This window comes from Dermochelys coriacea, chromosome 13 (assembly GCF_009764565.3).
Source record: "Dermochelys coriacea isolate rDerCor1 chromosome 13, rDerCor1.pri.v4, whole genome shotgun sequence".
Lineage (NCBI taxonomy): Eukaryota > Metazoa > Chordata > Testudines > Dermochelyidae > Dermochelys > Dermochelys coriacea.
The window spans coordinates 38,982,484-39,008,045 of record NC_050080.1 but is presented as its reverse complement, the minus strand read 5'-3'; the positions used below and the strand labels follow the sequence as shown (position 1 = coordinate 39,008,045).

At 49.9% G+C, this 25,562-nt stretch overlaps 1 long non-coding RNA gene and 4 gene segments (V, D, J or C); 3 read left to right on the top strand and 2 right to left on the bottom strand.

Moving 5' to 3' along the window:
• LOC122456456 overlaps positions 1–1,014 on the bottom strand; it is a 55,100-nt gene extending 54,086 nt beyond the window's left edge. Inside the window, 1 exon segment of the C gene segment in view lies at positions 765–1,014. Coding sequence covers positions 765–825 — 61 coding nt within the window.
• LOC119842121 overlaps positions 1–17,058 on the top strand; it is a 255,219-nt gene extending 238,161 nt beyond the window's left edge. The window contains 5 exon segments of the C gene segment in view: positions 3,868–4,025; positions 6,499–6,825; positions 7,173–7,505; positions 10,873–11,006; positions 16,446–17,058. Coding sequence covers positions 3,868–4,025; positions 6,499–6,825; positions 7,173–7,505; positions 10,873–11,006; positions 16,446–16,529 — 1,036 coding nt within the window.
• Positions 1–25,562, top strand: part of LOC119842119 — a 201,945-nt gene that overhangs the window by 116,413 nt on the left and 59,970 nt on the right.
• Positions 1–25,562, top strand: part of LOC119842116 — a 172,698-nt gene that overhangs the window by 119,706 nt on the left and 27,430 nt on the right.
• Positions 17,297–19,746, bottom strand: LOC122456490. Its single transcript, XR_006275414.1, has 2 exons — positions 19,628–19,746; positions 17,297–17,759 (listed from the first exon to the last, which is right to left on the bottom strand). It is a non-coding gene; the product is annotated as an uncharacterized LOC122456490 (long non-coding RNA).

Here is a 25,562-nt window from a genome sequence, read left to right as displayed (position 1 = left end):
GGGTGCAGGGCTGAGATATCAGGGTGCTTCAAGTCAGCATTGAGGGTCACTGGCAGAGCTGGGTGGGGGAGCCTAGGGCTGGGCTAGCAGGGGATGTGGGTCAGGAGTGAGGGGCACCCGCAGAGCTATAGGGGCATCCCAGGGCTGGGATAACAGGGGGCTGCAGGTCAGGAGTGAGGGGCACCCGCAGAGCTATAGGGGCATCCCAGGGCTGGGATAACAGGGGGCTGCAGGTCGGGAGTGAGGGGCACCGGCAGGGCTTTGGGGGGCAGGGCTGGGCTAGCAGGAGGCTGCGGGCCGGGAGTGAGGGGCACCGGCAGGGCTGTGGGGGGCAGGGCTGGGCTAGCAGGAGGCTGCGGGCCGGGAGTGAGGGGCACCCGCAGGGCTGTGGGGGGCAGGGCTGGGCTAGCAGGAGGCTGTGGGCTGGGAGTGAGGGGCACAGGCAGGGCTGTGGGAGAGCCAGTGCTGGGCTAGCAGGGGGCTGCAGGTCGGGAGTGAGGGGGCACCAGCAGGTCTGGGGGGAGCCCAGGGCTGGGCTAGCAGGAGGCTGGGGGTCAGGACTCAGGGCCATAAGCAGACATGGGGCGCTCAGGGTTGGGGGGCTGCAATTAGAGGCTTGGGGGAACAGCTGAATTGTTTCTATGGGACTTTTGTTGTCTCCTCTCTTTAGCCCAGTCGCAAATATTTGCAACCAAAAACTTTCTAAACTGAGGCATAAATTTACCTTTGCATGTCCCTTATCAGAGGTAAAACCCTGAACTCACCGAGTGCAGGAACACGTCTCTCTGAGCCGTCCCAGCCTCCCTCCACCAGCTCTGCGCTCATGCTCCATGCTGAGAGCCGAGCATGGGGAGTTCCCAGCACAGCTAGATGTCAGCTTGGCTGCCTGGGGCTGGATGTAACCGGCAGCCCCTGTTCAGGCGACAGCTCAGAGTTCAGGTTCCTAAGTTGGCCTTTGAGTTGAGCTGGCTCCGTTTTTGCGGCGCACTCAGCTCGAGACGCGTTGGGCTTCCTTTCCAGGGGGGACGAGCTCTGACATCTCCGGCTAAAGCCCACTGGAGATGCAGGCCCCGGTAACTGCTTGAGTGGGAATCTGGCTAGAAAGGTCGTGAGATAGAGGTCGTGATAACCAGTCAACTACTGCGTTTGAGGGAGGGAAGCTTTTTTACTCTAACCACAGAACTATGACCCTATAACCAACCTTAAACCCAATTACTTAGACCCCCAACTTTGACCTAACTGCCTAACCAGGACCCTAACCCCAGTGTCCTAACCCCCGACAGATGCACCAACTCCTTAACCCCTAATCCTCGCCCTTTCCCTATAGTCCTATCCTCGTCCTGAACCCCGGCTCTCTAGCTCCTACTCCCTAACTCTGACCCCCAACTCTGACCCTCTCATCAAACCCAACCCCTAACCCTAATGCGCCAACCTTATCCCCCCAACCCTGACTTTAGATTGTGTAGGCTGCAATGGTCCTGGGATCAGTAGAGTCCTCATCCTTATTTCTCTGTAAAGCTCCTGGCGCGATGGGGCCCTGATCCTAGATTGGGTTTTCTAGACACTGTGATACAAGTACTAACTACCAATTATATTCCTAATCATAACCCCAGCTCTAACCCTAACCTCCCAACCTTGACCCTCTGAGCGCTAGGGTTTCTTTGTCTCCAGTTGGGTATCCCAGCACCAGAATTATGAGTCATCGTGGCAAACTGGCCCCTTGGGATAGGACCCCAGAGTCTCACTATCTCCCTCTGGGAAATGGCAGCAGAACCGGTAGGAATCTGATGGTTGAATGCTTCAAAGTTATTTGGAAAGATATTTGACCCCAACCATTAAACCATCACTCTTAATTATAGCCCTTAACCCCAGCACCTAACCCTAACCGCTAATCCTTAATCCTCCTCCCCTATGTATAATGATAACCCAAACTCTAACCCAAAGGGCCCAAATGTCCCAGGTTGATTTGGACAGTCCTAGTCTTTCCTACCAGTATCTCAAGTGAGTTCCCAGGACATCTAACCACGTGTGTTTGAGCTACAGAATTGCTAATTGCCCACGAGGGACTGATGATGTTAGCAATGAACCTAGGAGCCTAGTGAGAATATAACATTTAATATTTGTACCCAAGCTAAAATTGCTGGTCTAACATCTGCATGTCTTCAGCTGGACACCGGAAGATCCAAACGTTTCTGGTACGACACTTCTTCCGAGAGCCCAGAAGTGTCCCCCACTTTCAGTTTCTTGGTCAAAAACTTGGGTTGTTTTGTTGCTGCAGACACTGTGATTTCTCCAAGGAGAATTTATCTGCCAATTTGGCACCTAATTCCCTTTGGTTCGTCAGGAAAAACCCGGTGCAAATAACTGAGAACAACCCTCCACTCTGTGAAATCAACCCATGTTAGTGCTGAGACGCGGCACCAGCACAATGCATCATCCAGCCCATAGAGCAGAGGCTGGGACACAGGACTCCTGGTTTCTGTACCTGACTTGCCACTGACCTGCTGTGACCAGGTCCCTTCCTCGCTCTCTGCCTCAGTTTCCCCTCTGACCTTTCCTTTACCTTGCCTATTTGGCCTGTAAGTTCTTTGGAGTAGGAACTGTCTGTCATTGTGTCTCTCTGCAGCACCCAGTGTAATGGGGCCCCCGATCACAGACAGGGTCTGTTTAGTGCTAAGTGAATTGGGAGCCCTGATCCTGGTCACTCTGTGACACAACCTGGAAGACGTGGGGGGGCAGCCTATCTCAGGCACCCACTTACACACAGACATTAACAAGACCTTGCAACTGTCAACAGTCTCACCACAAGCTGTCTGCTGTGCTGAATGGAGCAGAGTGGGGCTCCGTTAGGGGACGCTCTCCCCCGGCATTAAGTGCTGGCCCTAGTGCCACGGTAGGGCCCTTGTGCTGCACAGAGCGGGGTAGGGACTGCGTCTCATGGCCTTACTCTCTCTCCCTTTGCAGTTAACCCCTCGCCCCCGTCTGTCTTCCCCCTGACCTCCTGCACCGCCGAAGACACCACCCCCCACGTCACCTTCGGCTGCCTGGCCAAAGGATACTTCCCCGAGCCGGTCACCGTGACGTGGAGCCCAAACGTCACCTCCCCGGATGTGAAGACCTATCCCTCCCTGCTGCAACCTTCCAGCGGCCTCTACACGCTCAGCAGCCAGGTCACCGTCCCGGCCAGCAGCTGGGAGTCTAACACCTATAGCTGCAACGTACAACACCAGCCCACCAGCTCCAGCATCTCCAAGGAAATCCCAAGTAGGGATGGCGCGGCATAGCCCGGGGGGGGGGAAGGGGAGGGGTTGGGGGTCTCTCAGGTCCCTGATCCGGTGACTGCTGCAGGGAGAGAGGATGGGAGCCTGCCAGCGCTGTGAGCCAAGGGAGTCGCTGTGGTGGGTGGATGGACGGAGAGAGAGAGACACCATGCCAAGAGAAGCGATGGGTGCTGCTGTGCAGGGAAGGGGGCAGAGGGCTCCAAAGGGGGTGCCATGCTGCAGGAATGGGGGGCTCAGAAGGGGGTGCCGTGCTGCAGGAATGGGGGGCTCAGAAGGGGGCGCTGTGCTGCAGGAATGGGGGGGCTCAGAAGGGGGCACCGTGCTGCAGGGATGGGGAGCTCAGAAGGGGGCACCGTGCTGCGGGGAGCAAGGCGGGAGGGGCTCAACAGGGGTCTGTACAAAAACTAACCCCTGCCACCCTTCTCCCAGAGACCCTGTCCTCTGAACCCAAGGTGTACGTCCTCCACTCCTGCACCGGCAACCCAGGCATCATCCAGCTGGTGTGCTTCATCTCCGGCTTCTACCCCAATTCTTTGACAGTGGAATGGCTGGTGGATGGCAAGTCCGAGCTACTTCAGGGTGAAACCGACCCTCCCAGGATGGACGTCAATGGCCACACCTTCAGCACCCGCAACAACGCCAGTATTTCCCAGGACGAGTGGCTGGAGGGCAAGACGTACACCTGCCAGGTGTATCACCCGGGCACCAACAGCAAAAAGAAGGGTCAAGCCCAGAAATGCAAAGGTGACAGTCACTCATGCTAGGCTGCCTCGGAAGAGAAGGGTCAGTGTCGGATGTGGAGGGAGGGGGTCCTGGGCTCAGCTTCATTTTTGTGGTCCCCCCTTGGGACCCACCCAAGAAAAAGATCATTCTCTCTTATCCCCCCCCGCCGCCTCCATTTATCATTCTTCTTTTCTTCATCCTCCTCCTGTAAGTAATAGGAAGTAAATGAAAATAAAGAGATGTACCTTGACTGCTTTTGTCGTCAAACTGATTTTCCCACAGACCACTTGAAATCACTGGGGGTCTCGGTGGACACGTAATGATCTTTCGAAATATTGTGTGTACCGTTCGCTAACCATTGTAAAGCGCTTCGGATAAGAGTCCTTTATAAAAAAATATGTAAAAAAAGGTAGGGTGAGGGAGGGGGCGCAGGGTCTGGCCAGGAGTTAGGGTGCAGGAGGGGGCTCAGGGTTGGGGCAGCGGATTGGGATGTGGAGCACTTACCTGGGGCAGTTCCCGTATGGTGTGAGGGGTGCAGGCATCAGGGAGAGCAGGGGGCTTTAGGTGTGGGGGGAGCAAGAGTTAGCACTGGGGGTGCAGGGTCTGGGAGGAAGTTAGGATACAGGAGGAGGCTCAGGGCTGGGGCAGGAGGTTGGGGTGCAGAGCGCTTACTTGTGGCAGCTCCATTTGGTGAAAGGGGGAATGTGGGGGGGTTCAGGAGCTCCTGTTTGGTGCTCAGGGTGGGGGTGAGGATGGGGGGGTGCAGGAGTCAGGGCAGGGGACTGGGGTCTTAGGGGTGCTCCCAGCCCCCTGCCCTACATCACCCCAGCCCCCTGCCCTGAGCAGCTCATGGCAAGGGCCTGGGGGGCAGGGGTATATGTAGGGGGAGTGTGGGGACCCCTGTGTTTTACTGTAAATCTGTGTCTGGTCCTGCCGGCTCCAGGGGCTCCTGCTGCAGTCTTCACCCCCACCGGCAGCCAAGCTCTCCCCTCCCCCACCTGTTCCCTGCCCCTCCCCTGCCGCCGAACAGCTATTTTCCTGCGCTCCTGAAGGGAGGGGGAGGGGTGGGGCTGCAGCACGCTCGGGGGAAGAGGCAGGGCCCAGGCACTCCCCATACACATACCACCCCCTCCGCCCCTTGCTGTGAGCCGCTCAGGGCAGGGGGCTGGGAGCACCCCCAGAACATCAGCCCCCAGCCCTGACTCCTGCACCTCCTCATACGCATATCCAGCCCCCCCACACCCCCTGACTGACACCTGCACCCCCCAGATCTCCCCAATCACCAAACGAGACCTCCTGCACTCCCCCCCACATTCCCACCTGCACCCCTTGCAGCAAATGGAGCTGCCCCAGGTAAGTACTCTGTGCCCAATGTCCTATCCCAGCCCTGAGCCCCCTCCCACACCCTAACTCCCTCCCAGACCCTACACCCCCAGCCCTGACTCCTTCACCCCCCTCACACACTCCCAGCGCTCCCACCCCATGCCCTGACTCCTGCACTCCCCCATATCCCCAGCCCTGAACTGAGCACCAAACAGGAACTCCTGCACCCCCTCCACATTCCCACCTGCACCCCTTGCACCAAATGGGAGCTGCCCCCGATAAGGGCTCCAAACCCCAGCCTCCTGCCCCAACCCCCAGCCCACTCCTGCACCCTAACTCCTGGCCAGGCCCTGCACCCCAACACCCAGCTCACTCCTGCACCCTAACTACCTCCCAGACCCTGCACCCCCAGCCTTGACTCCTGCACCCTCTCACACCCCCCAAACTTCCTGCCCTCCCGGATTCCTGCACCAACACCCCCCACATCCCCACCTGCACCCCAGCACCAAATGGCAGCTGTCCCAGGTAAGCGCTCCACACCTCAACCTCCTGCCCCAGCCCTGAGCCCCCTCCTGCATCCAAACTCCTGGACACACCCCTCACCCAACCTTTTTTTACATTTTTTTTATAAAGGGCTCTTATTTGAAGCGCTTTACAATCGTTAGCGAACGGTACACACAATATTTCGAAAGATCATTAAGCGTCCACCAAGACCCCCAGTGATTTTCAAGTGGTCTGTGGAAAAATAAGTTCGATGACAACAACAGTCAAGGTACCTCCCTTTATTTTCATTTACTTCCTATTACTTACAGGAGGAGGAGGAAGAAAACAAGAAAGAGAAATGGGGGCGGGGGGGATAAAAGAGAATGATCTTTTTCTTGGCTGGGTCTCAAGGAGGGACCCCAAAAATGAAATTGAGCCCAAAGCCCCACTAACTCTAAATCTGCCACTAGGCAGGACCAAGCTTCTGCCCTCACAGCTGCCTGGCCCTGGGACCCTCTGTCGTTGGGGGGTCCTGTGCCAGGGCACCCTGTGTTTTACTGGAAATCTACCTCTGGGGAGGTGGATGCTGGGCTGGGCTCAAGGGGCGAGAGGAGTGAGGGGGAGAATGGGATGGGCTTGGGCAGGGGAGACCAGGACTATCTGCTGACCTGGGCTCTCCTGTCCCCAGAAGAAACAACATCTCCCAGCAACATCCAGATCTTCCTGGTGCCCCCATCTCCCACCGCCCTGTATGTGGCCCAGAGCCCCATGCTCACCTGCGTGGTGGTCAACCTGCCGAGCAACTCCAGCCTCCGGGTGGTCTGGTCCCGGGAGAAGCCAGGGTCCATTAGCCCTGATCGCCTGGACGTCAGTGAGCAGTTCAATGGCACCTTCACCGCCTCCAGCTCCATGCCCATCTTCACCCCCGACTGGGATGCCGGAGAGACCTTCACCTGCAAAGTGGAGCACTTGGTGCTGCCCTCTCCCCTCATGAAATCCATCTCCAAGAAACCAGGTAGGAGATCAGGGTCCCTAAGGGGAGAGACTCCCCTATTCTTGCCCCCAGCAGGGAGGGATGCTCCTTAAGGGGAAGCCCCAACCCCCAACAACCCAGGATCCCGGCCTTGGGTCCCTTTGAATCCCCACGTGAGATGGAGACCATCCTATCCGCCATCCTGCTCTCCAGGACTACCAGCTCCCAGTCCCCAGCCCCTCCATCCTGGAGGAGAGAGGGGATGTTCCTACACCCACACCCACCCACCCACACACGCACGCACGCACACGTACAATCCTTCTCCCCGCGTGGCCCCAGCTGAGTGATGTGCATGGCTCCCCTGTGTCCTCCATCCCCACGCACCGAAGGCAGGCGCTCTGGCCCAGGCATCTACCTCCTGCGCCCCCACAATGATGAGCTGAGCAGCTCCAAAGACTCTGTCAGCCTCACCTGCCTGGTGCGGGGCTTCTTCCCCGAGGACATCTCGGTGCAGTGGATGAAGAACCACAAACCTGACGAGAGCATGGAATACATCACCACCCAGCCCGTCAAGGATGGAGCCGGCGACTCGAACTTCTTCCTCTACAGCAAGCTGAAAGTCAGCAAGGCCAGCTGGAACAGCGGGGACACCTACACCTGCATGGTCATCCACGAAGCCCTGCAGATGAAGTTCACCCAAAGCAGCGTCAGCAAAGTCTCTGGTAAATGAAGACATCTCCTCCAAGCCCCACTGCTAGTATTGTCCAGTACAGCTTCCTGTAAATAATCTCTGTGCCCTCAATGACAAGTGAATAAATGGAACTAGTCTGAGCTCATCCCCAGGTTTCCTTGTTGTGGTGTTACTGGGTGAAATCTGCAGGTCGCCCAAGGTGGACGAGATCCCAGGTTGCAAGCTGGGAGAAGCCGAGATGCTACAAGGCTGGGGATGCCAATTCCCAGATCCTGAATGGGTAGATACATATATACCATGGATGGATGGGTAGATACATGGGTAGAGGCCATGGAAGTAAGGATATGTTGGTGCCATAGGAAGGAAGGATGGGTAGATACATGAGTACATACACACCACAGAAGCAGTGATGGAGAGGGGGGTAGATGGGCAATTATACACATACATACTGCGGAGGTACAGACATGTCCAAGCCCAGGTAGTTGGAAGGCCAGGTGTTCAGAGAGATGGTTAGATGGATACATACATATTACAGAGGAAAGGACTAATAGACCAACAGATATCACAGAGAGAAGGAGAGAGCGAGATTATTATTTGGATTAAAGTAGCACTTCCACCCCCAACTCAAATAGGGCCCTGATGGGCTGGGTATGGCACAGACACCATGGGAGACAGTCCCTGTGTCAAAGGGCTCATACCTAAATAAAGAAGGAGGGAGAAGAAACAGAGACACCAAGAGGGGAAGGTACCTGCCCAAGGTCACGTCTGTTACTGAGCTCGAAACAGAACCCAGGTGTTCTCAGAGTCTCACCCAGTCCCACTAGACTGCGCTGCACTGCAGGAATGGTGGGTGGATGGTTCCCGGGTACGGTGTCAATGGATAAGTGGATGGGGATAGATGGATAAATCTATGGTGAAGGTAGGAGGGGTACCCATTATGAAGGGATGGATAAATGGATGGCCATAGATGGACTGCTATAGATGGATGGCTAGAGGTGGGGATGGATGGATGTATAAATGAATGGGTAGGTGGGTGCATATGGCAATGGATCAGTACCGATGCGGATGGATGGTGATGGACAGATGGATGGATGGGCTGGTACAGATGATGAGTGATAGATAGATGAGGATGAATGGATGGGTGAATATGGCAATGGATGGATGGATGACTGAGGGTGTTAATGGAGACATAAGGTGATGGATGGTTGGAGATGGATAATATATAAAGAGATGACAGATAAGTGGATGGGGTTGCGTGGATGGGGTTGCATGGATGGATGGAAGACATGGGTAAGGATGAATGGATAGATGGGTAGGGATGATGATGGAGATGGATGGTTGGGGAGGTAGGAGAATGGATGGGTAAGGATCTATACGGATGGATGGAAGATATGGAGGATGGTTAGAGATAAGGATGGATGGAGCATGGGATGGCTGGGTGAGTAGGTGTATCGGTGGATGGCCAAGCCAGCCCTGGCATCTCACTGAGGCGAGATCCCCTCTAGGCTATAACCCATGCGTACCCAGAGGGGCACCGTATCAGGATCAGCATTTACCCTACACCGCCATCCACTTCAGAGAGGAGCAGATGCCCCATGGGGATTTTCCAGACAGAGAATCAGTGGTGGGAAGGTAATTAAAATACCCTGACCCCCACACACACCTCCTCTGCTGGCTAGGAGGCTAAGGGGTCTCCCTGCACCCCTTACCCTCAGTGGCAGCTGGGGAGGGGGAGACAGGACAAGATACCGCAAACACCCCACAGCAGGGATCAGCTCCTGGGACTCAGTCCCTGCAAAGTAGCAGCAGTAGTAGGGCTGTTATCTGGAGAGGACACTAAGCAGGGACTCACTTAAAGTCTCACTAGCTCTGGTGACATAGGGGGCCCAGGCAGTGGGGTGGGACAGATGATACAGATACCCCTATGGCCCCCCATGAGCCCCATCTCCTACCCAGCCCCTCACTCACACACCTTCCCCTCCATGTGTGTATCAGCCCCAAGGCTGGATGGGCGAGTGCAGGACTCAAAACCACCAGTGCAGCACACAGAGCTCGCACCTGTCATTAAAGAGTGGGTAGCCTGCAGTGGCAGTGTTAGGGTTGTTATCCTGGGGGCCATGCAGGAGCACACAGAGTAAGAGAGTGGGCGGGTTGGCTGAGAGAGAGCTCAGTCCAGTGCAGATGGACACACCTGTAACATGGCATGACCCAGGGACCCTCCCACCTGGGCTGTCGTGTTTGTACACACAGAGACACACACAACACAGAGAGAGACAAACATGCACCCACACAGATCCATGCACCTGTTCTCCAGACATCTCTAGGGCAGGGGGCTCAGTAGGGGGCACCATGCTTCAGGGAGCAGCATCTTTCGTATCAGAGAGAAACGTTAGATCCCATCCTTAAAATACTTGTGGCTCTGTTCATAAAAGTGACAGTGTTCAAAATCCCCACAGCCAAGGCAACTCCAGATTGTCAAGAGAGCCCTGTATAAACAGGCCCAGAGGTGGCTGCGTTCCATCTGAACTGACTCCTGGGTGTTTAGTTACATTGGGAGCAGGGTCATAGAGGCACATGTGTGAAATCCATCCATCCTGGTCTTTAGGGAACTCCTGCACCATGGCAGCATCCCAGCACCTCGCCCACCTAAGGGGGATCCTGAGACACCTTTCACAGGCAGAGAAACTAAGGCACAGAGAAATTCAACACGCGGCCAAGCTTCAGTGCCAGGGTTTAGGGCCATGGCCACATGGGACCAGTGAGATGAGACCTGGGAGGCTCTGCATCCTTCATTTCAACAGAGTGGGCAGGGGTGGGTGGATGGATGGAGGGGTGTGTCTAGAGATGGACTGCTGGATGGATGTGGGGTTTGCGATCATGGATTGATGGATGGAGGGGTGTGTCTAAAGATGATGGGTTTTGGTCATGGATGGATGGATGTACCTAAAGGTGGATGGCCGGAGGGGTGTATCTAGGAATGGTTGGATGGATGGAGGTATCTAAGGATGGACTGATGGATCGATGGGCAGTTTGTCATCATGGATGGACGGATCGATGGATTTGTGGTCATGGATAGATGGAAGTATCTATAGATGGATGGGTGCAGGCACTGATGGATGGATGGTTTGTGGTCATGGATGAATGGAGGGGTGAATGGAGATGGGCAGATGGATAGATACATCTAGAGATGGATGAATGGAAGGAGGGGTGTGTCTAGGGATGGAATGATGGATGGTTTATGGTCAGGGATGGATGGATGTATCCAGAGATAGATGAGTAGAGGGATGGAAGGATGCGTGGAGAAGGGGATAGGCGGGTTGGTGTTGGACTCACAGTCCAAGCTCTCTCTGTCACAGTGGCTGAGTCAGAGTTGATGTCTCTTTCTCTCCCCCCAACAGAGGTGATCGTGTCAGGTGAGTTTTGCAGTGAGGATGGAGACAAGGAGATAGACGGCCTCTGGTCCACCATCTCGGTCTTCATCACCCTCTTCCTCTTGAGCGTGTGCTACAGTGCCACCATGACCCTGTTCAAGGTGAGAGAGAGAGAACGAATATAGGAACGAAAGAATGAATGAATTTAGCACAGTAGAGGGTGTAACGACGTTGCCTCTTGTAACGATGCTGCCTTTGGTGGAACACTTCTGAGAGTATCAGTTAAGGCCAAATTGCTTAGAGAAGGGCAGTTACAGCCCAAGGCTGGGATTTCTCCACTTCTAAGGCACACCAAACCAGCCAGACAGAGAGGACTTTGGTTTTACCTCACTGGCTAACCATAAGTCATACAAGCAATTCCCTTAGACACTCCAGTTTCCCAGTATCACCACTAGTGCCACTCGTTATGGGGACAAATGGTTATGAAAACCAATACCTCCGTAAAAGAGAAAATCACAATCCCAAAGGTCCAAGCCCCAGACCCAGGTCAATATACAAATCAGATCTTGCCCACAAATCACGCTGTTGCCAATCCTTTAGAATCTAAAATCTAAAGGTTTATTCATAAAAAGAAAAAGATATAGATGAGAGCTAGAACTGGGTAAATGGAATCAATTACATACAGTGATGGCAAAGTTTTTGGATCAGACTTGTAGCAGTGATGGAAGAAACTGCCGGTTCAAATCAAGTCTCTGGAGTACATCCACAGCTGGGATGGGTCATTCAGTCCTTTGTTCAGAGCTTCAGTTTGTGGCAAGGTTCCTCCAGAGCTATGAAGACAAAATGGTGGGGTTTTCAGGGCCTTTTATATTCTCTGCCCGTGGAAGAACACCCTTTTGTTCTTATTGTGGAAAATCACAGCAGCAAGATGGAGTCTGGAGTCACATGTGCAAGTCACATGTCCATGCATGGCTCAGTTTGCAGGCCAATGCCATTGTTTACATGTTAGTTTGAAAGTTCCCAGGAATGCTCAGATGTGGATTGGAGTCTCCCAAAGTTCATTGTCAATTAAGTGTTTCTTGATTGGGCACTTACTGAGAACTGTCCTTTCTCAAGAAGCTGAGCAAATGCTTCACTGAGGCTACTTAGAATCAAAACACATTGAGATACAAGTCCATAGCCAATATTCATAACTTCAACTACAAAAATGGTACACATTTACAGACAGCAATCATAATCAGCAAATCATTACCTTTTCATAGACACCTCACACAGCAACCTTTGTATAATATTTGCTGCAAATATAGAACCGTGGTTGCAACAATGATCTATACGGTGATGGGGATGTGACATTATTGACATAAACTAACACAAAATTGATACAGGAAGGAATGACACAAATATCAGTGAGTGCATCCCAAGAGCTCCCCAATCCTTGGCTCTGTCTTACTACAGCTAGTATTGGGTTAGAAGCTGTACCAGTGTATAACAGAAATGGTTTATCAAAGTCATATTCAATAACATGATTGAATCTCTTTACAAACTCATGGGAAAACTTGGTTTGAACAATAGTGGGTTGGATTAGCTCTTGTAGCATGGTTCCAGTATGTCTTATGTGATTTTACCAAGAGCTAAAGAAAATAGCTTCTTTATTTATTTAACCCTAAGCCTATTTGGAACCCAATTAATATCCAGTTAATGTAGATATTAATGTTGTCCATAGTATATAAATCTTGGCATTTAGCCGTGAAAGCAATATGGTAGGGTGCCTCGGTTTCCCTTTTCATACAGCACATTAGGTCTGGAATGTCTTTTCCCCTGTGAAAAGTTTGAATACTGTTTACAGGCATTAACTGTGAAACATCAGTATAACAAGGCGTTTTCACATAAAGTGTGTTCCTATGTATTTCTTTTAACAGGTTCAAGGGTTTTTTTTCAAAAGATTAGGCACATTGGACATTTTTACAGTTCTTGGTAATAGCAACACCTTAGTTAAAAAAATTACCAGTAGCAATAACAAATTCATTGCAAGTGTCCATCTACAATCATTTTTGTCATGCCACACCTTTGACTCAATACCATTGGGGTTTGGGCCTTTCAGGGTTACCCTTTGCAAAATCAAGTTCTCTTTTTCCTCCTTGTCCTGAAGGATCAAACCCTGATTTCTCTTGCTTAACAGAATTTACAGGCTGATTGGCCATAAAATTGTTCCGCTCTAAAACATTAGTAGCCAAATCTGTCCTCAGACCCTGAAGCACAGACTGCTCACTTACCGAATCAGCACGAAGACATTCCTCTCTCAACAACCTTGTCTCCCCAACAAACTGGTCAAGCACAGCCGCTTGGTGTTATAGGGCTGCTCGACTTTCTTAACAGCTTTCACTCCATCTCAGACCTTCTCAAAGCTATCCACACTGGATTTTTCAAAGGGAAAGTCAGTGGATCCATTCACAACAGAAAATTTCTGGCTGTTAGGAACTGAAACTTTCTTCATTTAATCACTTCCACACCCTTCAGCTACAGCAAACTGCTTGCACAGATTATCCTGAGGATTCCTTTCCCTAGGAGCTTCTCTAAGCAACAATTCAACCCTCACAGAAATTCTGCCCTTACCCGGCCTCTTCACCTAGGGCTTGCTCTAGAGGAACACTTTCCTGAGCAACAACAGACTCTTTCTGGGTCTCACGTACATTCTGCATTACCTTTGGCTCGTCAGGCGGATTTCTACACAATCCCTTTCAGGCAAACTCATAGACTTGCTAGATAAAAGGTTAGAGGTACTCTCTTTCCCTCAAATAAATTTGTTAGTCTCTAAGGTGCCACAAGTCCTCCTTTCTCTTTCCCTCTGCAACTTTCCTCACAGTCTCTGGCAACATGGAAGTTGTCAGGCTCAACACAAACAAGTTTAGGAATTATTTCCTTCTTGCTACAAGTTGTCAAACTGTCAGTAGGTAACACAGTCAAATCCCCTTTCTGCTCTCCTTCTGCCCTGGCTTTTCCCGTCAATCTGGTCAGCAGGACAGGCATTCGCTGCTCAGCTGGGATCCCATGCAGAGTGCATAGACGGTAGAAGACAGACAAAAACTCCTCTAGGTTTTCAGTATCTTTGTAAATGGGACAGATCCTTTCCCAGTTCCTTTCGTTATGGCGGGGAAGCGGAGTACCAGTGGCGATGACTTTCTCTGCTCTTCCATTCCTTGGAGCTGAAGTTGGTGAACCTTCTCCTCAGCAGCCAGCAGCTCCAAGCACTCCCTACGAGCCCTTTCCTCTCTCTCTCTCTCTCTCTCTCTCATCAGCCTCCTTCTTTCTTTCATCAGCTTCTCTTTCTAGTTAGGAATTCCTTTCCTTGGCTTCTTTCTCTCCCTCAGCAGCTTCTTTTTCTACTTCAGCCATTCTGTTGCTTTTCCAGCCATCGACTGTCTGCTCGTTTCTGTTCATGCTCAAGTTGCAGTTTATTTCCTGCCTTTTGCATTCTAATTGCTTCTGCAGCTTCTGTAGCCTCAGGTAAGGGCTGTGCTCCTGATCAATGGCCATTCACAGATCTCACAGTCCTTGATTTGTAGCTTTCTTTGTAAAGCGTATCCCCTTTTCTGAACACAAATCTTCCAGGGCTTTTTTGTCACAGCCCTCATATGCTCTTTGCTCATCCATTGCAACTGCTCTTTAGCCAACCAAACTCTCAACACTAAAATTCAAATTTAGATAGTGTGGGGTTCTGATCCAAAGCTTAACTGATCTGGTTCTGTGGATCCTAGCATGACTACACGACTGTAACGATGCTGCCTCTGGTGGCACACTTCTGAGAGTATCAGTTCAGGACAAGTTGCTTAGAGCAGGACAATCACAGCCCAAGGCTGGGGTTTCTCCACTTCTAAGGCACCAAACCAGCCAGACAGAGTGTCAGGGTTCCCTCCCCACTCTGGACTCTGGGGTACAGATGTGGGGACTCACATGAAAGACCCTCTAAAATTATATTCCCCACCAGCTTAGGTTAAAAACTTTCAAAAGGCACAAATTCCTTTCCTTGTCCTTGGACGGTATTGTTGCCATCACCAAGTGATTTAAACAAACATTCAGGGAGGGGCCACTTGGAACCATATCCCTCCCTTCCCAAATATCCACCCAAGCCCCTTTCACCCCTTTTCCTGTGGGGGCTTGAGAATAATATACCAACCAATAGGTTAACAAAGTGAGCACAAACCAAATCCCTGGTTTTAGGAGACTGAAAATCAATCAGGTTCTTAAAAGAAGAATTTTATTTAAAAAAAAAGTAAAAGAATCACACCTGCAAAATTGAGATGGAAGGTAACTTTACAGGGTAAATAAAAAGATTTAAAACACAGAGGATTCCCCTCTGACTCTGCTTCTCAGATACAATACAGGAATAAAATTACCGCTTAGCATAGGGAAAATTTACAAGCTAAAACAAAAATAATCCAATGCACTTCCTTGCTATTACTTACAATTTCGGTAATTTTAGACATATTATTTCAGGATCTTTTTAGGAGCTGGGTTACCTGCTCGGTCTCTCTCTTTGTTCTGAGAGGGAACAACAAAGAGAGCACAAACAATCTGAAAGTATCTTCTTTCCCCATTGGTTCTTCTGCTCAGGTGCCAACTAGGTTAATTGAACTGATTAATCCCTTACAGGTAAGTGATTCTGTACCTCTGGCCAGGAGGGATTTTATGTTACTGCATACATAAAGGTAGTAAACCCTTCCCTTTATATTTATGACACAGAGAGTAATGGCAATGTTCTTGGTGCAGGCTTGTAGCAGTGATGCAGGTTCAAATTATGTCTCTGGAGTACATCCACAGCTGGGATGGATCATTCAGTCCTTTGTTCAGAGCTTCAGTTTGTAGCAAGGTTCCTCCAGAGGTCTGAAGCAGGATCAAAGACAAAATGGAGGGGTTTTCAGACCCTTTTATATTCTCTGCCCGTGGAAGGACATCCCTTTCTTCTTACTGTGGAAAATCACAGCAGCAAGATGGAGTCTGGAGTCACATGGGCAAGTCACATGTCCATGCATGGCTCAGTTTGCAGGCCAATGCCATTGTTTACATGTTAGTTTGAACGCTTCCAGGAAAGCTCAGTCGTGGATTGGCATCTCCCAAAGTTCATTGTCAGTTAAGTGTTTCTTGACTGGCCACTTACTGAGAATAGTCCTTTCTCAAGAAGCTGAGCAAATGATTCACTGAGGCTACTTAGAATCAAAACACATCGAGATACAAGTCCATAGCTAATATTCATACCTTCAACTACACACATACAGACAGTATCATCATAACCAGAAAATCATAACCTTGTCATAGACACCTCACTCCACAACCTTTGTACAATATTTGCTGCAAATATATAACAGTGGTTGCAACAATGAATTCATGTGGTCACAGTTCATGTCAATAACATCACAGAGGGCACCTTGGAAGGGAAAGAAAGAACAGAAGAAGGAAAGAGAAAGAAAAATAGGTGAATAAGACAGAGACTGAGTGAATGAGACACAGACATAAAAGCAGGAAGGGATGACACAGACAAAGAGACAAAGAAGCTCCCCCCCGCGCTGACCCCTCTCACCCTTGCTCTCTCTGCCCCCCTGCAGGTGAAGTGGCTATTCTCTGCCATGGTGCAGCTGAGGCAGGCAAGTGGCCCCGAGTACAAGAACGTGATCCAGCGCGTGGTCTAGGGGCCCACTGTCCCCATCCGCCCGGAAACAAGGGGCCGGGACTCCCGGCTCTACTGGTGATACCACCCTGAGTCCCACAGCTGACCCCCGCTAGCGCTGTACCCTTTTGAGACCCCCCTGGAGGGAGCGAGGATCTCACCCCACATGGCCTAATCCACCCTCAGCCACTGGGGACACTGCCCTGCTGGGAGCTGGGCTGAGACCAGACAACTTGTATCATGCAGGGAACCAGCGCCCCTAGCGAGGAAACAACCTGAGTCCCACTTCCCACCCTCCTGAGCCCAACAGCCCCCTGCTCTGGGACTGGATCAGAGCCAGCACCCCCGAGAGTGGAAAGGTCCCATGTTCCCTTCCCCACCCCCTGCGCCAGCCAGCCCCCCACCCTGGGGCAGGACCATAGCCAGAGTTGTGTCTGTCATGCTGTATGTTGCATATTTAGCTCTTCATTGGGATTTTTGTGGGTGGTGTGTGTGTGTGTGTGACTTTTGCTGTGTGCACCGAGTGACAATAAATAAATAAATATACAAATCAGGCTCCATCTCATTCCTAACCTCCATCCCTGACTTTCAGGGACCCCTGACACCCTCCAGAGGGTCATGTCATGTCTGTAGGGGGTGCCTCCCAGAAAGAAAGAAAGAAAGAAAGAAAGAAAGAAAGATGTGTATGTATCAGAATGGACAGATGCGTAGATAGACACTGGGGACTGAGTCATACAGTGGGTAGCGTTCTCCTTGGTTAAATCCCCCAAAACCACCCTGAAATGCAGCTACCAATTTTTAACTCCTTTTATTTTGGATCAAACACAAAATTCCTGTGTAAGTTGCAAGTTAAACAATGGAGCAAATGAGACTCTTTTTCCTTGCCAGTCCACGTTAACCAGACCTCAGGACACTACAGACCTGCACATACATACACACACACACACACACACGGAAATCCAGACCCTGCCGTGGGATGGGGGTGGAGGATTGAGGGGCACGGCGCTGAGCTCAACCTCCAGCATGGGCTGCCCCACGGGGACGTCTGGGGAAGGACTCTGCCCTCCCTGCTCTGGGTTCTGCGGAGCTCAGACCCTTCAGCGGCTGTTGTCGTGCTGCTGAGGAACATGGTCCCTCCAGGTGTCCGGAGAGGAGCAGGAGCCCGGGAGGGCTGAAGATGGAGGAAGGGAATGAAGAGGATGAAGCAGTGCTGTCCACCTCCTAGGAGCCCAGAGCCGGGCACTCACCGCACCTGTGGGACACAGAGAGCAGAGGGGTTCAGCCGGTGCCGCTCACGGGCACCATCCTCCGCTGGAAGAGCAAGGCCAGAAGGGACCCTTGGGACCATCTAGCCTCGCCCAGCCACTCCTGCATCCTGCCAGGATGTCTGGGTTGAGCTGGAGCTCAACTTCCAGGCAGAGACACCAGCCTTGTCAAACCGCCCCAGCGAACGGCCACTGCCCAGCGGGTGCCTCACACCAACTCCCTGGGGAACCGCAGCTGCCTCAGCCTATTTTTCCTGCTTCTGCTTCCAGGCCCATTGCACCACGGCCCGGCACAGGCACCTATGGCCCTTTCTGCTTCTGGGCCCGACTGCTGATCCTTAATGATCATGGCTGAGTGGTCATTGATTGACGCTCATTGAGCCTTGCTCCTGGAACATTTGCTTTTTCTTGTTAATAAGGGATCATTCATTTTTGGTCACTGATCATTAATTGCTGATTATTGATAAGTGATTCTTATCAATTGATCATTACTTGCAGCTTATTGATGCTTGATCCTCGATTGTTTAACCTTAATTACTGATCTGTGAGTGTTGATTATTGATAATTAATTGCAGATTAATGGCTATTCATCATTAAGTACAGATCACCAGGTACTGACCAGGGATAGCCAATCCATGATTATTGATCCTTCAGTCATAAATTATTGGAATTGATAATAGGCGTTCATTCTCATGTGTTGATCACTGCCGTATTAACCTTGATGGCAGCTCGTTAATAATCCACAGGTGGTGGATTATTAATAAGTAATCATTCCTGATTCTCTCTCATTGATCATTGGTCACTGTCAGAAATCAGGGCTGGCAGCAGAGCCGGTCGCAGGCCACCTGACATGTGCATCTGGCCTGGAGCCGGCTGCCTGATTGGCTCCACCCTGATTGCTTGGCAGAGTCAGCAGCCCGGCTCATGAGCCCAGCACAAGTGAAGCAGTTGCCCAAAGCATTTCCCAGGGCTGCGATAGCGGCTGTGACTGTTTGTTCCAGCCCTGTTCCTGCCTTCTTCCCGTCTGGGCCCAGCCCGGCTCCTCGCTTCTTGCCATCTGGGTCCAGCCCGGCTCCTGTCCTGCACCCAGGCTTTCGTCTCTCTAGGTAACCTGTTCCTAAACCTGGGCTCTAACTCCTGACTTTGGTGTTAGCCTCTGACAACCAGAACATCATAGAGATGTGGGACAGGGAGAGACCTCAACAGCTCACCTAGTCCCCTCTCCTGCCGTGAGGCTGGACTAAGTAATAACTAGTCCATCCCTGACAGGTATTTGTCTAACCTGCTCCTAAAAACTTCCAACAATGGAGGATCCACAACCTCCCTGGGCAATTTGTTCCAGCAGTTACCCAGCCTGACAGTTAGGAAGGTTTTTCCAATATCCAACCTAAACCGCCCTTGCTGCAATTATCGCCCATTGCTTCTTGTCCTAGCCTCCGAGGTTAACAAGGACAATTTTTCACCCTCCTTTTTCTAACAACCTTTTATATATTTGAAAAAGGTTATAATCTCATTCCTGCATCCAGGCCACCCCAGTCTTCTCTTGAGCACTGATTATTACATCGTTGACTCATATTTAGCTTGTGATCCACTAAGACCCCCAGATCCCTTTCGGCAGTACTCCTCCCTAGGCCGGCATTTCCCATTTTGTGCGTGTGCAACTCATTGCTCCTTCCTAAGTGGAGTACCTGGCGTTGTCCTTATTGAATTTCATCACTGACTGTGGGTGACTAAGTAGTTCCCGAGGATGGCGGCTGCCGGCTGCCTGCAAGCTGATGGCATGGGATGGATTCTTGAGCACTGGTTGTTCCACTAAGCAGTGACGTGGGACCATGAAGGTAGCTGTTGCTGTTACCTTAAGCAGCGTGACGCCGGCGCTGTACAACAGGCTGAGCAGGAAGAGAGCGATGAAGGCAACAGGGGTCCAGAGACTGTCAGATTCCTCCTCTCCTCCTTCAGCAGAGACGCCTTGGTCCTCCACCAGGCAGTGCGGAGCTGGGGATGAGATGAACGTGCCGGTTAGAGAGGCCTCTTCGTTAACCCAGGGAGCTGAGTGGGCACATCAGGGAGCTCCGATCTGTGCTCTTGGCAGGAAATCCCTGTCCAGGGCCAGAGACAGAGAGTTCCCTGCCAGGGGAGACCAGGCAGGCTGCAGGTGGACACCCCCCGTCACAGGCTGCAATTTTCACAGCAGCCTCAGAAATTTCAGCCCCCAATTTCCATTAAATTTCACGCCCTTTGGCTCCTTTACAAACCCCAGCCAGCAGCACGACACGCCTCTCCCGAGCTCCTAGCGCCCTGGGGTCCCAAACTCAGTGGAGACCTCTACACACGACTGTAATATACCTAATAATGAGGCCATCTGATGGGGACAACTTTTAAGCTACTACCCGTTTGGACTCTATTTCAACCCATGCTCCTAGAAGGGGAAAGATCTGTAGCCCATTGCCACATTTGGGCAACACCTGACCAGCCCACCCACCAGCCCTTCGAAAAGGGGGAAAGGTACAGCCACCCCATCAGCAACACCCTGAGCTGCCCCATATTCTCAGACACTGGAAACAGAAGTGATGGCCCCCAAATGACTGTTCCCTTGGGGCGCCTCTGCCACCATCATACAGCAGTGACCTCTGTCCCTGTAAGCAGACGTCTCCATGGCCCATTTCTAATTCCTTCAGCCGTCTATGTTGTTGTGTCATGGGGACTGAGTCAAGACCTCTCCCAACTCATCCCACATGGGATACCACTCAGTCAGAGCCTCTTTCACCCACCACCAGCCTTGGCTCCACTGGAACCCGTTCCCAAGAGTTGGAAGGACTCACAGCCCAGCATTCCCTGAACCTGTCCACGTGTCTTGTCAATGACATGAACATCGACTGGGAATAGGCCTGGAGCCTCCTTAAATTAGTACACACCTGGGCACTCAAAGGGCTGGCCTGAGAGGCCTCAGCTGTCTGGATGAAGGGCTACCAGCTGAAATCTTAATTCACCCACCAGTGCACTCTATGGCCCAGGCAATGGATGGATAAATGACGTGACCTTTCTAGCTCTGAAACTTTGACTGGTACATTTGTAGATCTTAAGGTAAGAAGGGACCATTACAGTAACAAGACTGACCTCCTATATATCACGGGCCAGAGAAACTCACCCAGCTACCCCTCTATGCAGCCCAATGACTTGTCTTTGCTGGGAGCATATTTTCCAGAATGGACCACAGGCTGGATGTACAAATCTTGAGATGGAGACTCCACCTCTATCACTGGAAGTTCGTTCCAATGGTTCCCTTCCAGATTTCGTGCCTGTGATGCGGTGTGCGTACCTTCACTGGCCAGGAAAGGGTTAATCCCACACTAGGGGTGGAGGAAGTCCTGTCCCTCAGACCAGGCTAAGTGTGCTCCAAATGCTGTGCTGGTAGAAAGAAAAAGTAGTATGCTTGGTCGAGCCTCCAACCCAGAAGCCATTACAGCCCTTGCCTGTGGAAGGCGGAGATCTCGAGACGCAGACCAGGGACCTATTGCCTACAGCTGACCAGCTGAAGTCCGAGTTCCATGGAATTACCTGCTCCGAGGGGCCCAGAGACTCCAATGTGATATGGATTGCAGCTTCAGGAAGCCCGGTAGGAAGTGACCCAGGGAGGTGGAGGGAGTGGTATCTCCCACCCGTGTAAGGTCAGCATGTTGCAGTGTTGCAATGAGGGGAGGAAAACAATAACAGAAAATGCAGAAATAGCAGAGATGCTTAGTGACGTCTGTGTTTCAGTTTTCACCAACAAGGTTGGTGGTGATTGGACGTATAATGTAGTGAATGCTAGTGAAAATGAGGTAGGATCAGAGGCTAAAATAGGGAAAGAACAAGTTAAAAATGACTTAGTCATGTTAGATGTCTTCAAGTCACCAAAGCCTGATAAAATGCATCCTAGAATACTTGAGGAGCTGACTGAGGAGATATCTGAGCCCTTAGCGATTATCTCTGAAAAGTCATGGAAGATGGGGGAGATTCCAGAAGACTGGAAAAGGGCAAATATAGTGCTTATGTATAAAAAGGGAAACAAGGACAACCCAGGGAATTACAGACCAATCAGCTTAATTTCTGTACTCAGAAAGATAATGGAGCAAATAATTAAGCAATCAATTTCCAAATATGTAGAAGAAAGTAAGGTGATAAGTAACAGCATGGATTTGTCAAGAACAAATCGCGTCAAATCAACCTGATAGATTTTTTGACAGGGGAACAAGCCTTGTGGATAGGGCGGAAGTGATAGACATGGTATATCTTGACTTTAGTAAGGCTTTTAATACCGTCTCGCATGACCTCATAAACAAAGTAGGGAAATGCAAGCTAGATGGAGTTACTATAAGGTGGGTGTATAGCTGGTTGGAAAACCATTCCCAGAGAGTAGTTCTCAGTGGTTCACAGTCATCCTGGAAGGGAATAATGAGTGGGGTCCCGCAGGGATCAGTTCTGGGTCTGGTTCTGTTCAATATCTTCATCAATGATTTAGATAACGGCATAGAGAATACACTTATAAAGTTTGCGGATGATATCAAGCTGGGAGGGATTGCAAGTGCTTTGGAGTTTAGGAATAAAATTCAGAATGATCTGGACAAAGTGGAGAAATGGTCTGAAGTAAATAGAATGAAATTCAATAAGGACAAATGCAAAGTCCTCCACTTAGGAAGGAACAATCTTCCGTTCTACTCTGCGCTGACTATGCCTCAACTGGAGTATTCATAGAATCATAGACTTTAAGGTGAGAAGGAACCATTATTGTCGTCTAGTCTGACCTTGTTCACAATGCAGGCCACGGAATCTCACCCACCCACTCCTGTAACAAACTCCTAATTTATGTGTGAGCTACTGAAGTCCTCAAATCGTGGTTTAAAGACTTCAAGGTGCAGAGAATCCTCCAGGAAGGGGAATATTCTTTCCCGACCCCAAATATGGCAATCAGCTAAACCCTGAGCATGTGGGCAAGACTCACCAGCCAGTCACCCAGGAAAGCATTCTCTGTAGTAACTCAGAACCCACCCCATCTAACATCCCCTCACAGGCCATTGGGCATATCTACCACTAGTAGTCAAAGATCAATTAATTGCCATCATACCATCTCCTCCATAAACTTATCAAGCTTTGTCTTGAAGCCAGATATGTCTTTTGCCCCCACTGCTCCCCTTGGAAGACTGTTCCAGAACTTCACTCCTCTGATACTTAGGAAGCTTTGTCTAAATCAAGTCTAAACTTCCTCATGGCCAGTTTATACCCATTTGTTCTTGTGTCCACATTGATCCTGAGCTTAAATAATTCCTCTCCCTCCATGGTATTTATCCCTCTGAAATATTTATAGAGAGCAATCCTATCTCCCCTCAGCCTTCTTTTGGTTAGGCTAAACAAGCCAAGCTCCTTGAGTCTCCTTTCATAAGACAGGTTTTCCATTCCTTGGAGCATCCTAGTAGCCCTTCTCTGTACCTGTTCCAGTTTGAATTCATCCTTCTTAAACATGGGAGACCAGAACTGCACACAGTATTCTAGAGGAGGTCTCACCAGTGCCTTGTATAACAGTACTAACACCTCCTTATCTCTACTGGAAATACCTCATCTGATGCATCCCAAAACCGCATTATCTTTTTTCACGGCCATGTTACATTGGCAGTTCATAGTCATCCTGTGATCAACCAATACTCCAAGGTCCTTCTCCTGCTCTGTTACTTCCAAGTAATGTGTCCCCAGTTTATAACAGAAATTCTTGTTATTAATCCCTAAATGCATGATCTTGCACTTTTCACTATTAAATTTCATTCTATTACTATTTCTCCAGTTTACAAGGTCATCCAGATCTTCCTGTATGATATCCCGGTCCTTCTTTGTATTGCCAATACCTCCCAGCTTTGTGTCATCCCCAAACTTTATTAGCACATTCCCCCTTTTTGTACCAAGGTCAATAATAAAAAGATTAAACAAGATTGGTCCCAAAACCGATCCCTGAGGAATTCCACTAGTAACCTCCTTTCAGTCTGACAGTTCACCTTTCATTGTGACCCACTGTAGTCTCCCCTTTAACCAGTTACTTATCCACCTTTCAATTTTCATATTGACCCCCATCTTTTCCAATTTAGCTAATAATTCTCCATGTGGAACCGTATCAAATGCCATACTGAAATCTAGGTAAATTCGATCCACTGCGTTCCCTTTGTTTAAAAAATCTGTTACCTTCTCAAAGAAGGAAATCAGGTTGGTTTGACACGATCTACCTTTTGTAAAACCATGTTGTATTTTGTCCCATTTACTTTTGACCTCAATGTCCTTAACTACTTTCTCCTTCAACATTTTTTCCAAGACCTTGCATGCTACAGGTGTCAAACTAACAGGCCTCTAGTTATCTGGATCACTCTTTTTACCTTTCTTAAAAATAGGAACGATGTTAGCAATTCTCCAGTCATACGGTAAGACCCCTGAGTTTACAGATTGATTAAAAATTCTTGCTAATGGACTTGCAATTTCATGTGCCAGTTCCTTTAATATTCTTGGATGAAGATTATCTGGGCTCCCCGATTTAGTCCCATTAAGCTGTTCGAGTTTGGCTTCTACCTCAGATATGGTAATATCTACCTCCATATCCTCATTCCCATTTGTCATCCTACCATTATCCCTAAGCTCCTCATTAGCCTCGTTAAAGACTGAGGCAAAGTATTTGTTTAGATATTGGGCCATGCCTAGATTATCCTTAACCTCCACTCCATCCTCAGTGTCAAGCGGTCCCACTTCTTTCTTTGTTTTCTTCTTATTTATATGGCTATAGAACCTTTTACTATTGCTTTTAATTCCCTTTGCAAGGTCCGACTTTACATGGCTTTTGGCCTTTCTCACTTTTGGCCTTTCTCCCTATGAATTTTTATCCCGTTCTTGGGATGCAGGCTTCCGATAGCTTCTGCAGCTTTGACTTGAAGTAATTCCAGGCCTCCTCTGCCTTTAGATCCACAAGGTTTTCAGTCCAATCCACTTCCCTAACTAATTTCCTTAATTTTTTAAAGTCAGCCTTTTTGAAATCAAAAACCCTAGTCACAAATCTATTTTTGTTTATCCTTCCATTTAGTTTGAACTGAATTGGGAGGGATAGCTCAGTGGTTTGAGCATTGGCCTGCTAAATCCAGGGTTGTGAGTTCAATCCTTGAGGGGGCCATTTAGGGATCTGGGGCAAAAATTGGGGATTGGCCCTGCTTTGAGCAGGGGGTTGGACTAGATGACCTCCTGAGGTCCCTTCCAACCCTGATAGTCTATGATTCTATGAATTAGCTCATGATCGTTCAAACCAAGCTTGTCCCCTACAATCATTTCTTCTATGAGGTCCTCACTGCTCACCAAAACCAAATCTAAAATGGTGTCCTCTCTTCTCGGTTCAGCACCTACTTGGTGAAAGAATCCATCAGCTATCGTATCCAGGAAAATCTGAGCCCTATTATTATGACTAGCACTTGTCCTGCAGTCTATATCAGGAAAGATGTGGACAAATTGGAGAAAGTCAGAGAAGAGCAACAAAAATGATTAAAGGTCAAGAAAACACGACCTATGAGGGAAGATTAAAAATTGGGATTGTTTGGGCTGGAAAGAGAAGGCTGAGAGGGGACATGAGAACAGTTTTCAAGAACATAAAACGTTGTTACAAGGAGGAGGGAGAAAAATTCTTCTCCTTAACCTCATAGGACAGAACAATTAGCAATGGGCTTAAATTGCAGCAAGAGAGGTGTCGGTTGGACACTAGAAAAAACTTGCAGTCAGGGTGGATAAGCACTGGA